General features: G+C 28.4%; 1 protein-coding gene across 8 annotated transcripts in view; it reads right to left on the reverse strand.

Moving 5' to 3' along the window:
- LOC112693607 (serine/threonine-protein phosphatase 2B catalytic subunit 3-like) overlaps positions 1-18,544 on the reverse strand; it is a 77,375-nt gene extending 58,831 nt beyond the window's left edge. For all 8 annotated transcript variants that reach the window (XM_025568747.1, XM_025568745.1, XM_025568743.1 and 5 more), the window contains exon 1: positions 18,180-18,544. In XM_025568747.1, the coding sequence (XP_025424532.1) occupies positions 18,180-18,228 (49 nt within the window). In that variant the 5' untranslated portion in view covers positions 18,229-18,544. The remainder of the gene's footprint in view (positions 1-18,179) is intronic.
- Positions 18,545-18,789: the final 245 nt, after the last annotated feature.

The following is an 18,789-nucleotide window of genomic DNA, read 5'->3' on the forward strand; positions in this document are numbered from 1 at the left end:
GGTTTTACAATTTTTTTTTTTTTATCTCTATTATTAGGTAAATTATATTTTACATAAACTATTATATAGAATTATTTTTTGAATATCATGTCGTGTCATTGATTTGAAACTTATTTTATACCAATAAAGAACTCTTTATTATCATACATTTGATCTTTCTAAACAATTTGATGAATAATTTCAAAATGATAACGGCCATTGAAAATTTAAAATGTTGAATATTTTCTCCCTTTCTGGGATAATGATAAATATAGCAAGTACGATTATACTCGTATATATAAGAAATAAGACCTGACAAGGGAAAAAACTGGAAAAATGATTAATTCGAGAGTAAAAATAGTTTTGACATACAACCCGGTCATTAAACTGATAATTGATGGGTAACATAACTATGTAGTGTATATATATATACGAGATAACTAATTAAAGTAAGTAATATACTTAAATTTTCAGTTAAAATATTCATATTTTAAATAGATAATTTGTAAAAAGTACTATTGTTCGCAAGTCTGTTGTTAGATGACATAATAGTTAAAATAATATACTAAAATTCAATGAAATATTATAATTTATAATTTGTGTGTGTATGACATATGTTGCTTATACAATAGGTGAGCGGATGATCCGTTTAACGAGTAACACTTTAAATCTCATACATACAAAAATATTTATATAATAATGATTTGGTAAAGTAAGTCAGATGAGTAAATAAAGAGAAGTATTTTAAATCATTTTCACTCGATAAGTGATATAAATTAATAATATATATATGTTTATAATATTTAACAGAATTCTGATTTGATAGACATATTACGAGTATAATTTCTATAATGGAATAAGTATTCAATATAAGGTTATATAATTATAAAAAAATTGAAATCATGCTGAACAATATAAATACTTTAATAAGTTAAGATGAAAATTCAACAACAGGGCCATATTTAGTGCAGGGCAAGAGGCATGGGCCAGGGACATAGTTCTAAAAGGGGCGCAAATTTCAACACTACTTATGCAATACTTTTCACGAAATATGAAAAATAAGTAGTTAAAATAATTTCATTTGATAATGTCATAGATAAATTTGCCTCTATAAGAGCAAGAAAAGTACCATTTTAATATTGTAATAAATAAATTAATAATTAATAATAATAAATAATATAATAAATAATTTAATAAAATAAATAAATCATCTAACACAATTGTAAAACAAAAATATTTGGACAAAATGACATGTTTTTATAATGTATTGATTGTTTAAATTATTTTAATTTTTTTTTTAATTATTTATTTATATTGTTTTTTTATTTTATTATTTATAATTTTAATTGTTTTTGATATTTTAAAATAATACATATAGTATTAAAGTTTATTAGTAATTATTACCTTATGTACTACATTTTTATACATGATTTATAAATCTCAAATGATTTTTTGTACAAAAATTCAACTTTCCCGTTGGGGGGGGGGGGGGTCGCAAATACAGTGATTCGCCAGGACCGCCACCAGACCTCAAGACGGACCTGGTCTACAATTTTTAAAGAACATTTTATACAGCGCAAAATATTGCCAAACATTTTGATCGGAAAAAAAATGTAACTAGCACATACTTCAAGAGATTTATTTTATAAAAGAATCTGGAACATAATGTTAATAAATTACGTTTTGTAACACTGCAGGTCATGATTCTGTTGACGCACAGTTGTTGTCGTGTGATTCAATGTTTTTTCGGCTCATGGCCTAAAAGATTATTCCCCCTTCCCAATTAGAATAGACGAATACAGCCTTCTAGTCGTTAAACGGTTCCTTTCTCGCCTACAGACAATACGAGTATACTGGTGAAGCATTGGACCCTAAGTTACAGCGTGAGTACATGGATTTTCGTAGTACAGCGATTCTCGAACTGTGATAGGGTTCTGCAAATATAATCTAGGAGCTCAACGGAGACATTTGAATTGAACAAAATTTAGAAATTATCATTAGTTAAATTATTATATTTGCATGGATCGTATGTGAAAAAATATTATTTGGACCGCATCGTTTAAAAATAACTTTGAATATAGTATAGCTTCGATTAATGAACCAATCCATCTAACAATTAAAAACAAATAATAAAAGGCAGATCGTTGTTATGGTCAATTTTTTACGATTTGCGGTTTAAAATTGTATATTCCATGTGAATATTTTATAGCGTCTTAAGGATCCGGCCAATGAAAAAGTTTAAAAATCATCGATACAGTGTAAGTATATAGATATATGTAGTAACTGTTTCATACACACGACTAAACTTCAGCACACGTATCTCCACTTGCGTTCGACCCGTTCAACAGGTATATACAACATATATAAATGATGAAATATTCTATAGTGCTGCAGCAACGGTGTACACGCGAACAGACGTGATATGATTTGACCATAACCTTATTTGTATAGTATGTACGTGCACAATATAATATAATGTACTCTATGTATGTGTGTATCTGTTTAGGTAAATATATATATATATATATATATATATATATATATATATATATGCTATTATAAAGTCAAATAACTGTGTACACCTTTGGGCTATTGTACACCCGAACATTCCAAACGACACATTCGATACGTGACTTGGTGAGCGGGTTGGCGGCGGACGGGCAAAATTGTATAATACAACTATCGCGGCGCGGTAATTCAACCTATCTATAGCTATGGTGCTGCAGGTTTACACGACGAAAAATCAACGATAGCAAGTTTACGAGAGAAAAAAAAATAACTATACACACGACTTTCGGCCGAGGAATAATAAAGCGTTTTGAGAACACGGCTGCAGCGTGTAGACGGCAAACCAAAATGCACGTGTATACATTGAGTGTATTACACACATACTTCGAGTATTGTATTTTTCGTTTGTGTTTCGTTCTGTTCTTTACTTAAAAACAGAAAAACATACGTTTGATTTAACCGCTGCGTGTTGTGGACCGTTCAATAAATAGGTGCGCACCCGAACGACACTAAGCTTATTCCTTGAACCTGCAACATGACGTAACATTCGTTTTGAACTTAACTGGATTCGTCGACATACGTATACGCGTTAGGATATCGAAAAAACATTTGAGCAACGTGCTCCTAAATAGTTTTTTTTCGTTTACATTACATTTTACCGTTTGATTTGTTAGTACGGATAAATGCGAGGAAAATGACAACTAGCGCACCGCATCGCACAATATTCGTGGTATACGCTTTTTGCCGTAAATCAGTCTAATCGGCTGCACGCAGACAAACTAATATCACAATTCGACTTATAACACGCGCGTTCAAATCATTTCATTAGATACCAACCAACAATAGCCACCAAGAACGTTGATAATGATATTAACGGCTTTGATCAACACAATGGTACATGTGAGTTTCTTTTGATGTGTACTAGCCGTGAAAACGATTTGATAGTACTCGCGGGGTTAATTATTTTAAAAGGCCGCAACATAGAGTTACGGATTCGACGTTAGAAAAATTCAGTTAGTTTGACCTGTATAGCTTTTTGAGATAAAGACTTCTTAAGACTTTAAATTAATTACGATATAATAAGCAGATTGAAAATATTCATATTTAAGCCGAAGGATGTTCGAAATACACCTTATTTTTTATTTAGCAACTTTGGTTTATAAATAAATTAAAAACTTAACACAATAAAAGAAATCATAAAATATAATTATATATATTATACTTAAGCAATAGTAGAAAGTTTATAATTACATCTGAAGCCCTTTGGTGTTAATTACGAGTGAAAAAAAAATATTTATATATATAAATCTATATTTAGTTATTTTCTGTATTGTTTCTTATTTATTTATTTATTTATTTTTTTTTTTTAATCGACATGTGTCACTTGTCATACTAGTGTTTTTAAAAGTGTTCTCCTTAACAACCAGTTATAGGCAAAAGTCACACAAATCTGCAGTGACTTAAATTTTAACATGACATAATATTTATAATTTAAATATAATATTTATACTCGGTTAAAAAGAGTACCTAAATCAATGAATTTTGACAAAATTACATTGTGTTGATGCAGTGAAACTACAATAAAAAACTATACAAAATAACATATATTGATATAAATCCTAAGTGTTCTATGATGTTTTATTTGAATATTAATCATCTAAAATGTTCGAGGTTAATTGAAAAATAAAGTATCTCTTAATATTTATTTTTCTTTATAAGAGGATGTAGTTAGAAAACACGTTTCTGCATTGATGTACCTATACAAAATAAATAAACTAAACGAAGTATCCTAAATATAATAATAATAAATTAAGAATAATAATTTTAATTCTTTTTTAGTTTACATTTTTTCATTCTCAGTAATTACGCTAGTTAACAACAATCGGATTATTAACAGCATTATATCAAAAGGGTCAATAGAACACTATCTTGAGTTATAATGTTAACAAAATTAACTTAACTTGATACTTATAGAAAAAATGATTGAACCAAAATAAGTAATTGGAAACAAATTACCGCGTATACTTTTGCTACTGGAAAATTATTTTTGGTGTTTTCAAATTGCATGATTGACTTTAAACATCACGGTGAAAGAAAGGTACTTACTATAGTAAGTAGAGCTGGGATAGTATAGGACTTTGCATTTTTTTTTTTTATGATACACAGAATACAGCTTTTTAAGTACAAAATGTGATTGGGTCATCTACAAGTTCAAATAAATAGTTTTTATTTTGCATTTTTTGTACATTTTTGATTTCAGATCATTTTTATAAGGACATTTTTTTTATTTAATTGAAGTTTGAGTAATGTTTTTATTTTTTTTCATTTACACTCATAACAAAAATAATATTGTAATTCAATATTGCCATTTTTATAAAGATAGTTGAATAAATACTCGTTATTGATAGTAAAACTAATTATATAAGTAATACAAGTAATAATAATATTCGATACCGTAAGTAATCTTAATCGCTAAATTACATAGTAGTGATATTGAGAGATCCTGTGTATTGTTTTGGCAGGTATAATTACCAATTTAGTCATTGTTTTGACTTTCGAGAGTGGATATCGACATATTTATACAATATGCCGAAACAAAGATTAAATATTATGCGGCTTTAGGTTTCGAAATTTGACTCGAACGTCTTTTCAATCGATGATTTAGTGTTGTAAAATTAAAGTTTCAGCAGATAAAAAATGTACAATTTAACAACATATTACACGCGATAAATACTTACGTGGTATTCAAAAGAAAAACAAGCAAATAAATTCTTTGAAACAACTACTATATTCTTCTGCATTCGAAAATTCCTATTTTACAGAAGTATAGTGTGACCAACTATGTTATATGGTTCATAGTGTTAGGCGGTTGACAGGAGAATAGAACAGAATATGAGTGTTGCAGAAATGAGAATGCTTAAATGGATGAGTGAAGTGACAAGAGAAGATAGAATAAGGAACGAATATGTGAGAAGTAGTATTGGTGTAGCGTCAGTAGTGGACAAGATGAGAGAAAATAGACTGGATAGTTTGGGCATATGACGAGGCGAGAGGAAACAAAAGCAGTAAGAGTGGTTATGAAAATGAACGGTGAAGGGAAAAGAGGAAGGGGAAGACCAAAAAAGAGATGGTTGGATACGATTGAGAATGATATGAAGGCTGCGTGTATGCGTAGGGGGTGTAGAAAATCAAGATGAGCGGAGGTTTGGAACAAGGGTGGCCTACCCCAAATATTTGAGAGAAAGGCGAAGGAGAAGAAAAAAAAAGAAATGTATTTTTATTTTATTAATTTCAGATAATTTCAAACATTTAACAGCAGTATCTAGTAAAATCATGAAAATGTTTTTTTTTTTTTCATAATATTATAATTTAAATAATTTTGTAAGAAATACCTAGTAATTAATAATTAATATTTATTATACATCTTTTATAATATTATAAGGTAATTTTTAATTTATTGGGAATTTTTTTAGATAATTTCTACGTTATTTTAAGTTAATTTTTTATGTTTATTAAGTCATTAAAATCCTAGCCTTAATAATAAGTAATTATTTAAAATTAAAATATTTTTTTTTTTTTATGATATAAACGTCAAGCATAAGAAATAAAGGTAAGGTTCGCTAAACACAATTTCATTACTAATTTATTATTTTTATTTTCTAGTCTAACAACAATATTTAATATACACAAACTTATGTTTCATATATATATAGTTAATAATTAATAAAAAATAATGTACTTTTTAGTTAAAACTTAAATTATAATAATTTATAATAGACTTTGTAATAAATGTAGAGAATTAAATAAATAGAGAAAATTATCAGGATTCAATAAAAAATAAAACATCATTATCATATTTAATAAATATTAAATTAAATTGACTGAAATAACATTACAGTAAAAAGTTTGATCGATAAAAAAAATAAGGGAAGTGAACGATGGCAGTACATTGTACGCATGATAACAACATATAGTAGCGTTAGGTGAGGTATCTCCTGCTCTTTTTTCGATTAATCATTTGAGAACGAAATTCTCTTTTGCGATATATTATTGTTAAAGCGGAAAAACTACAATTTCGGTCTTATGCATATAAAACTGTGATGATAATCGCAAAAACGAAAAGACAAACGAAAAATTAATAAACGTTGATTTATATGACAACGACAATCAATGGATCAACCTATTGAAAGGTGTGGACAGGAAGAAAGAGGTGGTGAGTGGCGTAAAGGTTTCGATTTCTATTAAACCATATCTTCTTCTTTCATGACCTCGTACACAGCTGGATAGTTTTCACAGGGCGTGCCACGCGTGTTGGCCCAATGTTAGTACACCTCAAGAAAGCGCATATACGCAATACGACCTACATAAGTACTGTAGATGTGTAATAATATTATATACGTTTATATATTAAATATATATATATATATATATATTATAGCATGTAGAGCACTACACCAACTTACCGATGACCATACACAAAAACTACGGGCAAGTAAAGCGTTTATATATTCTTAACGGGATATTTTTCCTTCTACACCACGGTCTGACGATTTTGGCTTTGAAACCGATTTGTTTAGATTTCATTAAACTCACCCAAAGTAATTTCGTGCGACATAAAAAATAAAACATCCATAATAATAATAATAATAATAGTAATAACAGCAATAAATAGACGTTTGAAATATGAATACGTAAATATTTATTACACTCTATAATATTATAGACCTCATCAGATGAAAACGCATCTATAACATATAAAAGTCTAGTATTATGCGTTGAAACATAATAAAAATAAATAGAAATATATCTCGCACTAAATAGAATACAATAATTTAAATTGTGTTGAAATTAATGTTGAAAATATCAAACAGGGTAATTCACTTCAACCATGCTATAAACACTTGGATTGATCCCCAAACCCTGTTTTGCCAGGAACCATTGATGAAGTTTGAAATGCTGTTTGCTTATTCGATTTTATCGTTCATGTGTAAACATAACTGAAAAGGAGTGCACTAACCTGTTCAAATAGCAATGAGTTATTTGTTTAGTTGGCACTGAATGATGGCGGGTGGCATACACACATGCATAATAATATTATGCATGCAGTTTTATGGGTAAAAAGATGATACTTGTGCGTGTATTGGATTTTATTAACTATATACATGTGAAGAATTTGATGAATATCCAAACTATACATAAGTGGTATTATATTCTATACTTGGTGACTACAATCGCAGAATGTGGATGAAAGAAAAAATAATAGAGTACCTATATAAATTCCTTATGTTTCAATCTTTATTTTAACCGGAAGTAGATTATATAGTTATAATAAATAATAACATTTTACTTTTACTTATAGATATCAATTGCGAAAAAATTCAAATGGATAAACAGTTTAATTAGTTTAAACTTAGAACTAGGAATATCAAAGCACAAGTTAACAACATTACTTAAAGATAGAGCTAATGAGACATGAAAATATTATTTTAGTAAATAATAATGTTCAAATTAAATAATACGGTTTAGTTATTAAGGTAAATCATGTAAGGAAAAAATTGGTTACACCCATAGCGAGAGCGCTAAAGATATAAAGAAATAAAAACTATTCTAAAATACTGTACATGAAATTATTGAATTCTTTATAAATGTATGTATTAATATAGATTTTGTGGTTTATAAAAATAAATAATAAATATTTAGCTTAACACATAATTTATAAACGAGCATATTATTGTACTCGGCGAAATATAAATATTTGAAAGTACACAAAAGACTTCAATAAAAAAATTAAAAAGATAATTTAAATACATAAATAATTTAGGTTTACAAACAGAAAAGTAAAATTATATGTAAATATGTATATGTAAACTTCAACTGTCAAATTCAGTTTATCAATCATTCATTTCGATTACCAATTCTTCGAAGTATTCTATAACTAATAAAGAACAAGCCCATGTATAAAATATGAGACAAAGCGATGTACGTAGAGCTATTGTTTCAGTTAATATACGACTATTTTGCAAACGACATATATAGGTACTTGCAATTCACCAATAACTACTACAAAGTACACAAATCATAGCCAATTTATACAGAACTTATACATGCATAGTCAAATAAGTTTAAATAATATATTTATTATTTAGAATAAAAATTATTCAGAATATTATGCTCCGATGAAAATCATTTGAATTCAAAAATCAATTAAATTGTATCTACAATGCGTTTATTTAGTACAACATTTTCAAATTATTATGATTTTCAGTATCATTAAATTTATTGTATTTAATAAAATTTCATAAGCTTTCAAAAAGCACTAGAAATTCTAAGCTTATTTTCAATGATTCCGAGAAATATTTATGATTTTTCCAAGGTCACAATGTTAAATATAGATTTGTGTGCGACTGAGAAATTTTTTTTAAAAAAAAACCACAAAATTCTTAAGATATTTCAACTATTGAACTAAGTTCTTGGCTGTAATTTAGTTGTACAAATGCATAATTTAAATGAATTTTATATACTGTGAATGCTTAAGGGTAACTAAGTCTATAACCTTATTTTTATTATCAGTTGGTTAAAAATAATTAAAATTAATGATGATGTTAATATATATATACACATTGAGCATAATATATTCAAAAATTAGTTATTATTATTATGATGATCATAAGTCATGTACGTTTGAACAGGGCAAGGCACAAACTGTGTTATTGTTTTTGACACCTGGTGTTATCTGAGATTTTACCAGTTGGCTAAAATTCCAAACTAATTTATTTAATTTAGATTATTGCCAGCACTATATTCAAATTTAGTTACAACTTACAAATACATAGTTAGGCGTGTCGTGTGATATGTATATGAACCATGTTAGTATGTTACAAGCGCTTAAAAAAATTTGGAAAATAGCCCAACCACTTCGTAACTCGTATAAGTGCTAGCCAAAATGTAATATTTAAATTTTTGATAATGTATGAAATTACATTTATTAATTCTAATGAGTGATAATTGATAATAAATAGATGCGAGGGGAATTTCGGTTTGCAATATTAATAACAAACATATAGTTTCCTAAATGTGTACCTATATCTATATATACCAAGTATTTATATTTTATACCAGCAGTTCCCAAACTGTGAGGAGCGAGGTAAATATTTATATAGTATATTACATTATCATATATTTATTTTTTAGATCAATAATAATTTGATTATATTTAATTAATAAATAATGTTTTAATTCATGAGAGGCGTGATTACATTTTTTTTATTTTTGAGATGTGTGACCCAAAAAAGTTTAGGAATCGCTATTTTATAAAGTAAAACTGAACAGTTTCTTTAATTTTAGTAAAATTTAAAATCAATTCAGCAATGATAATTTTTAAAATTAATAATCTAAGGAGGTATATTAATTACCGTTATTTATTAAGGTATAAATGTAAAAATGTTTTATGAAAATGTAAGATACAACTAATTGCTGTAGATTTAATAATTTACATACCTTTTAGTTATTTACTCGGAGATTAGATACAAAGTAAAACAGTAAAACGTCATCAATGAAAAAATAATTCTCAAAAACCTTCAGTTTTGGTACTAAGGTAATTTATTGAATTTAAATTGCAGCAAAACTATTTTGGGAGACAATTTTATTACGTAGTCAATAAATTATTTACCATTATTTTTATTATAAATGAAAAATTTGAATCAAATTATTAAACATATAATACATATTACGATACTTGGAAAAATGCCAGGTAAATCTAATAAATGGAACTGATTTTTTTTTTTTTTTTTTTACATTCATTAAAATAAACTGGTTAAAATAAATTTAACAACAAATTATGAAATTTTTGAAAATAGAGCTACATTTTTTCAAATGTTGATCAATCAGAAAAAAAAAATAAGTAATAAGATTAATATTAGCTATAGGTAACTAAAAATAAATAAAATTATGACTCACTATATTTTATACTTGATAATAATATAGTTTACTGTTTCTAATTTTTTACTTGAAAAATTACCTGGCTTGCGTCATATACTTTCAAGATCAAAATCGCAAACATAGATAATTATATAAAAATAATTAAAACAATTTCTGTAAAAAATAATAAATAAATTGAAAGTATTATAACGATCAACTTCGAATATATATCGAGAATTCATATATATTTATGTCTACACGATTTACAGAGGCGATTTGATTCTAACACCCTTTTATCAATTCCTTGAAAACATATTTTGTTAAGTGGATGGATGTAGAGGTACACATAGTATTTTCGAAAAATTATTTAAATTAAATACACTATATAGGTAATATACAAAAAATCCAATTGGTTACACTTATTTTTATTAATTTTCAAAAGTGGAAGATATTGTTTTTTTTTACATTTCTCTGATGATACATAATTGTTCGGACCGTCAACCGCTTATACACGGAAATGAAGAAAAAAATTGGCTAACGAACGAGACTATTAAATTTTCATTGCAATTCACTACGAATCGATGCGCGCACACTAGAGATTATTGTTCGGTTGACATTAAATTGTTCAGAATCAGGTGTAATAATTGGTAGTGATTATGCCATACCTCAAATATATCAGCTAAGACTATTAGTGGTTTGTATAATAAGCTTTATAAGATATTTTATATTTTATAACTACTACAAAGTTGTAAAATAAATACATTATAAGAGTATACATTATTTAATTACTTATAATGTATTCATTATAATTATACAGGTCGATTTTAACACGAATCAGCCTATTATGCCTGAGGAAATATGACGTATGTAATCTATAAAAAAAAAAAAAAAGATAATAATGAATTATCTACTCTTCTTGTCCAAACTTTATATAATAATGACTAATTAACTTCTGACTGATATAAGATTTATATATAAATCTATTATGTTCTCATAATTACATAATTTTTAGGACAATCAAATAAAATGAAATTTAATTTAAGAATGGAAAATTGATGTGATTTGTAAAAAAACAATATATGGTATGAAAATATGTATAGGTACAGTAAGTTATGCACAATAAAAAATAAAATAAAAATTACTCATTTGTCCAAGACTGACTGACGTTAAAATAACCACGTTGTGTAAAACGTGGTACTATATTTTCTAAGTTATGTTAATGAAATAATTTAGATAAATAGGAATACGTACATTTTAAGCATTTTTAACGAGTAGGTGGATAGATGCATGGATAGATGCATGCACAAGGGTTGCGATGAGTTCGGTGGACACGATAAACCTATACTGTAGCCATTGCATGGGCGTATCATTCGGGAGAAAAATAACAACCCGAGTAATGTTCAAGTGGAACAAAAATAATAAACGAATATAAAAACCTTATGATATATATATATATATATATATATATATATATATATATCTTATTATAATATGCGTTCATGTATATATACATTATACGCGCGTTTTTACAATACTTAGTTGCGGTGTGATGGTATGTACTGCAAATGAGGAGTACGCAAGAATATTTCGATGAAATTGGAGATAAATAACCATTATCGTGTTGTGTTGGACCTATTGCAATGTAAGAGTCAACAGGGATAACGAACTAATGTAACTTATTTGCACTTTTAATGGGGAAAGATAATTGTTCCTTGACATTCATACTATTTTGCTTTTTTTTTTCTTTTTTTTTTTTTTAATTTTACTCTAAACCGTGACCTATTTCGACATATAAACCGTATTACTCTGCAGCTCCCCTTCATGTAAACTTAGCGCGCGAATAGCGGCGCCGCGTCGCGCATTAGCAGCAAATATATTGGCCGACAGAGACATGCAAGATACATGTATATTTACTGCCGTTGTTAACAAGGAAATACACTGTTTGTGTTAAAAAAACGTATATATAATAAAGTACGACACCTCTTGCTCACATGTACGTTGTCCATTTTTATACGTATATATTGATGGCGTAAAAATGAAAACGAGACGCGAATCAAAAAAAATTAAATAAATTGTAATAGGTAATCGATAGATTTTCAGTAATAATATTATGTTGTACATGATTATAGGCAAGGTCCTACAATAGTGTGTTTCGACGAAAAATACTACAGAATACGCTGTAAAAAACAATGCCAAATTATGCAGCAGTACGTCATGGTAAATGTCATCGTATAATTCAATAATTTGTAACACTTCAAATAATCAATATTATTATTATAATGAAATCGCTTTCAATACTATACTATAATGAATTATTAAAATTATTATTAATATTATTGTTTTTTTTTTAAAGATATATTCAGTCAGGTTAGATATAGGTTTAGTATTACTGTGTCCATATGCAAAAACTAACATTTTAGGCCCAAATTAAATTAAATAAGTGTTCATTAATTTATTTGTTATAAATAGATTATAACAGAATATATAAAATATTGTACTATTTAATTATTAATTGAAACCCAATTTTATTCTACAAATTTTTTATTGTGCTAGAATACACATTTTTAAAAGCAACCTATTTATTATAAGATTAATTAAACAAAAACGACTAAGTCCCTTGTTTGTTTATTCAATTTGTAATAATTAATTTTTACAATAAAATTGCATGTCAGTTGTATTAACTATAATTTATGACGATATCAATTAGTTAATTGTATTCATTTTGGAAAAAAAGAATAAGAACAAAGTAATAAATAGAACATTGGTTTAACTATAGGGAAGTTCAATTTTAAAAACTACCTACTATTCTTAACGTTTTTTAGTATATACTTGTAAATAAGATTATGATAATTAAATAATTACATTTTTAGAGAAAAAAAAATGGCTGTGATTGTAATATTAAATTATATTTTCAAAAATAAAAATTATTTTAAGTGATTATAGAATAAGAGAATCTTTTATTCTTCGCTGCAACAAGAATTTCAAAAATTCTGTTCAATTCTATGTTATCATATTATTTTGTTAATTAAATTGTTTCGTCAATAAGATGTATTATTTTCAAATACATGATGGCTGGGATACATGATGATAAAATACAGCAGGGTATATTGATTTTTTGACGAGTTAAAAAAATAAGTTCATGACACGTACCGTGATAGTACTTGAGCCGTGCTCTCTGTTGAAAACTTCAAAGTATATTTTATTGTTTTTATGGCCAAGTGACCTAGGTACCACCTTTTGAGCCTGTGTAACCAATAAAGCTGGTTTATTCAATTGCTTCAATTATAAACCTCCAATTCGCTTAAGTCAATCTCAATATAGTCGACTTCATTCGAAGACTAAACTCGCATATCATATATACGCACGACATATATTAGCCAACACACACACACACACACACACATACATTTACATTTACATTATTGCTGTGACGAACTGTAAACGTGATGGAATAAGTTATGGCAGGCCAAAGATCTAGTTTTTAAAATGTAGTTGCGAAATTGTTAATAAAAATAATTTAAGTAATTAACACTACTTTTAACGCTTATTAAACACAAGGACTGTGAATACAATTATTACTATTTTATGTCAGATGTTTTTAAAAATAAATATTAATAAAATAAAGACCTATATACTTTGAGATATTTTTAATTAGTAATACATTTAACTTTTAATAAATAGGTATTCAGTTTTATATCGCAACAATACAAAAAATAACAACAATTAAAATAAATATTTATAAATGCTTTGGTACGAAGTTAATTTACTTCAAAATGTAACGCTGATTATAGAATATAAATTAAAAATATAGTATTAAACAATTTCAATGAACGCTTAAGAATACGCCAAAATGTTTTATACATAAGCAATAATACGAGTACACATGTCTGCTTAGTAGTAATTAGACGCATTTTTTAAGTCTATTTTCGTGTTTTCAAGAGATTACTACGTATATTTAGATTACAATTTTTAAATAATTACTAAATATGTTAGGTATAGAATGCAATATTTACATGATTATTTAGTATTAAAAAAAAATATCTTACACTAACATTAATGGTAAGTATTTATATTCATACACCAGAAAAACTATAATTGTTGTGAAACGCAATCTAAAATTTAACCAGCTGAATGCATATATTATTAAAATATCAAGGAATAATATAATGGAAGTTTATTATTTTAATTTGTTTTAAACTAGTTTCTCATAAAGATATATTATTTTATACAAATAAAATATAAAAAAGCATATTAGTTTTCTAATTTCTTATATTATATACATCAAAATAATGTGGGATCAATCAATTCGAATTCCAAATCAAAAGTAGTTATATTTGTAGATGATTTAATTTTAATCTATATTTTTACACGACGCACGTTCACACAGTACTTAACATGAATAATTATAGTAAATATAAGTAGCTCAAATTTTAATTTTTTTTTTCCCCATTAGTTAATACATTTAATCATATTTTTTTCGTTGTACTTAGTTTAAATTTAAAATAAAGTTTTTGTACATAATTGTTAATGATAAATCAAACTTGATGAAACTGTTTACAAAGACTAAATATATGAATCTATTGTAATGATGTCAGAATGAAATAGGGCGGGTCTAACGTCGACTTTAAACGATTAAAAACGATTATTTCTTTTTTTCACTTATTCAGATATCTACAGAAGTTTTTATCAAAAATTATAAATACATCAATTTTAGCTGTCAAAAGGAAAAAAGCAAGTTTAAAAAATGTTATTTTTTGCTACGTAAAGCTAAAATACTATGAAAAAATACTCACATAGTCGAATAGCAGAAGGAAAAAAGATTATGTGTAGATATATAATTGTTTTTGTAAATTTTTTAAATAATACCATCATTACTCTTGACACAAGTTGAACTTGTAGGGATCATCAGAAGAGTAAAATTTCAAGTGGATTTCAAGATTTAAAATTTTTTCAACTTTCTGTTGTTTATAATAAAATATTTTCTCTCGAATTATTTTCGTTGCTTTTTATCGGGTAATGAATTATTGTACATATTATGTACACGGTTAGAGACTGCTTGTAGAAAGTTTGAAAACTCTCAATATTTATTAGTGGCATTTCATATAAATTACAACGTACTACACGACGATAAAAGACTAATTGAACGCATATTGGTATTATAATACAATAAAATTGGTATTTGGTTAGTGATCATAATCGTCAATCATTCTTCGTTAGTGATGATGTACAATATGTTGCCACTATAAGGTAGAGATTTAAGTTTTTACCATACTTCCTAGACAAGAATTGTACGTAGATCTGTTAAGCTTGCAAATTATTGTAAGAAACCCATGTTTTATCGGGACATGGCATTTTCTTTTAACATAATGTTATACGTTTAATTGACACATTACAAACACTGTTCGAAGCATTCCGCAATTAATAGATGAGCAAAAAACAAATAAGTGCGTATTTTTATTTATTTATTATTTTTTTTTAAAGAACGTTTATTAGCTATAATTCGTTTAAGGCATACGTTTTATTATCTATTAAAGCAACACCACGGTCGCGGCGATTGCAGTGGCGGTTTCTCATGTGCGTACGCGTGTATACCACCACCCGCACCGTTTTCCACTTGACGGCCTTCTCTTTAACGTACTCGTTCTCCGTGTTTCTCTTTTACGGCCATTGAAATATCACACAGCTTGTTCGCGAACACACGTACACACGTAACATACGCGTAAATTATCCCTGGCCAACACATTCGACTACAAAATTTATAATAATTCCGCAACGTCAGCGCGCCGTTGTGCGATGACGAAATTTACATTTTCGCTTCAGACTCTTTTCTGACCCAATTAACGTCAAAATCAATAATCGTGTTTACCTATTCGATTCAAACATCGCTATCTGTAAATTATATACAATACAGCCAACGTGTTCATTCTACTTAAGCTTCCTAGAATTATGCGTATGTTCCTACTAATGCGCATTCCACTCTTTTTTATTTTTAACATTTATATATATATATATATATATATGTATATTTGATACATGACCGACTCTTTTAAAAATTAGGAATTTTAAAACACTGAATTATGTTGCACAATGTTTTAGACTTGAAATTCTACAAAGGAAACGAGAATATTATATGTATAATCTCATATTGGTCGATAATATTTTATTTATAGAAAAACGATTTTTTTTTTCAGTCGTCATAAAGTCGATTTAATTACAGTACACACTATTATGTAAAAATATAAAAACTATAAGTGATTAGAGTTCATACAAATTATACATCCTGTATCACAATTAAAGAATAGGTGTACAACATAGTTGATTTTCAAATCCGTCGTCGTTAAAATTGTACGTTACTTTGAACATACAAATAATACAATAATATACTAGGTGTACTGTACCGCATAGTTTATTAAATACACATCAAACGGATCTATAATATTGTGAAAGAATCAATTGAAATAAAAATCGCATAGAATTTGCGTAGGTAAGTTAAATAATGCAAAGAGGTCTTTCGAACAACCATTATTATTATTATTATTATTATTATTACGATGTATAAATTACCATAGATTACCACAATATTTATCATATATATGTTTAATATTTTTGATGCTCGGTTTATTTCAGTTTTTAAAGACTTGTTTCAAACATAACTAGTTTCGTATGAAAGGAGAGAGAAAAAATTAAAAACTAGATTGACCTAAAACAGGAAAACGGTGGCGGACGAATAATAGGGGTTTCACGAAGATATTTGGCAACAGAAGGGGTAACAGCAGCGCGACGGAGTTAGTGAAGTCGACCAAATGTTCAATACATCGACTAATTAATTTATCGAATAGTCGACACCGTCTAACTCGCAATGGTAATGGGTAAAATCAATCTACCGTTTGAACAAAAATATTACTGCGGCAGATGTATCGTTAGGAACCATCGGACATTAAACCGATAATTTCCAGGACGAATTGACCTTTACCGCCACTCCGACGGCAGGTACGCGATAAGATTCACTGTTGTATAATCTGCAGGGAAACTGCGCGGTTTTACCGATTGTTGACGTGACGTAAATATTGTTTTCGATACGTATGCAATCATCGACGATGACGACGACGCGAATACAGGGTGTCCCGAGTGGATCGATTACGACGTATAAAAACGACCATAGCTTTTCGGCGAGCTGTGGAGCAGGTACCCTGTATATTTATACACCTAACAAATAACGTACATATTCGGTTTTACATTATTTTCAATTACATTATTTGCGCGATGTGTCGTCAGCTAGCCGTTGGAAAAGCCGCCGACTGCCGGGCGTACAATAAAAGGGGTTAACGACAGCGCAGTGCGGCAGGAGTTGTCGCGAGCAAGTGCGGGGACGAGACGCGATGGACATAGCAGCTGGTGTTATATTATTATTATTATCATTACTATTATTGCGACCATATTATAATCTATCACGGCCGCCGTCGTTATCAGAAGTCTTCGGCGAAACGCGGACAACAAACTCGGCGGCAGCAAAACATTGATAATGTAAAACGCATCGTCCTCGCGCATGGTGGCGCGGCGATATTTTTAGATCTGTGCTGCGGGGCAAGGACCACCAAACGAACGGTGAAAACGAAAGGGACGATTGACGGAAACGGTTACGAGATAATATCATGTTGACGAGGTAGTAGTAATGGCTGTTACACATTAAAAACGAAGAAAAAACGGCGAAAAGAAAATGGGATGGGTCGTGTTGCTTGGTTATTCTACAAGCAATATTGTTTTGATAAACTCACTTTTTATAACCCGCTCAGTGGTGGGCAGCTTCTGGCTGTTGTTCGACATTACTGGACTGACGCGATCCTCTTTCGCCACGGTGACGATGTGCTGCTACTCCTGTTCGACACTTGTCGTCGTCTTCGACCCGTCGTCGTTGTTTCTCTCCGGCGTGAACGTGTGTGTATATATGTTCGCGTGTATGTTTGTGTGTGTGTGTGTGTGTGTTTGTGTGTGTGTGTGTGTGTGTGTGTGTGTATATGTATGAGTGTGTGTGTTCACGGGTCACCGTCACGCCGCGTGTACCATTAAGAGCGAAACGAGGAGAATTTTTTTGGTTTTTTTTTTTATCAATTTACGGCTATGAAAATAGAATAAAAGTAATAATAATAATGAAAAACGAGAAAATAATATTAGATATTATACACAGAATATTTTATCAATATGTATATGAATATATTGTTTATGAGTTTATGATAATTATTGATTATTTGATAAGTAGAAAAAAAAAGTGAAAAAAAAACGAATAACAAAAAATACACGGAGAGGAGAAATAATATTTTGTATTGATAATAGAAAAAGAGCGTATGAATTTTGTAAATAATATGTAGTGGGGGATAGTGTAGGGGG

Source organism: Sipha flava, unplaced genomic scaffold (genome assembly GCF_003268045.1).
Source record: "Sipha flava isolate LNK unplaced genomic scaffold, YSA_version1 89_pilon_pilon, whole genome shotgun sequence".
In the NCBI taxonomy this organism is placed as follows: domain Eukaryota; kingdom Metazoa; phylum Arthropoda; class Insecta; order Hemiptera; family Aphididae; genus Sipha; species Sipha flava.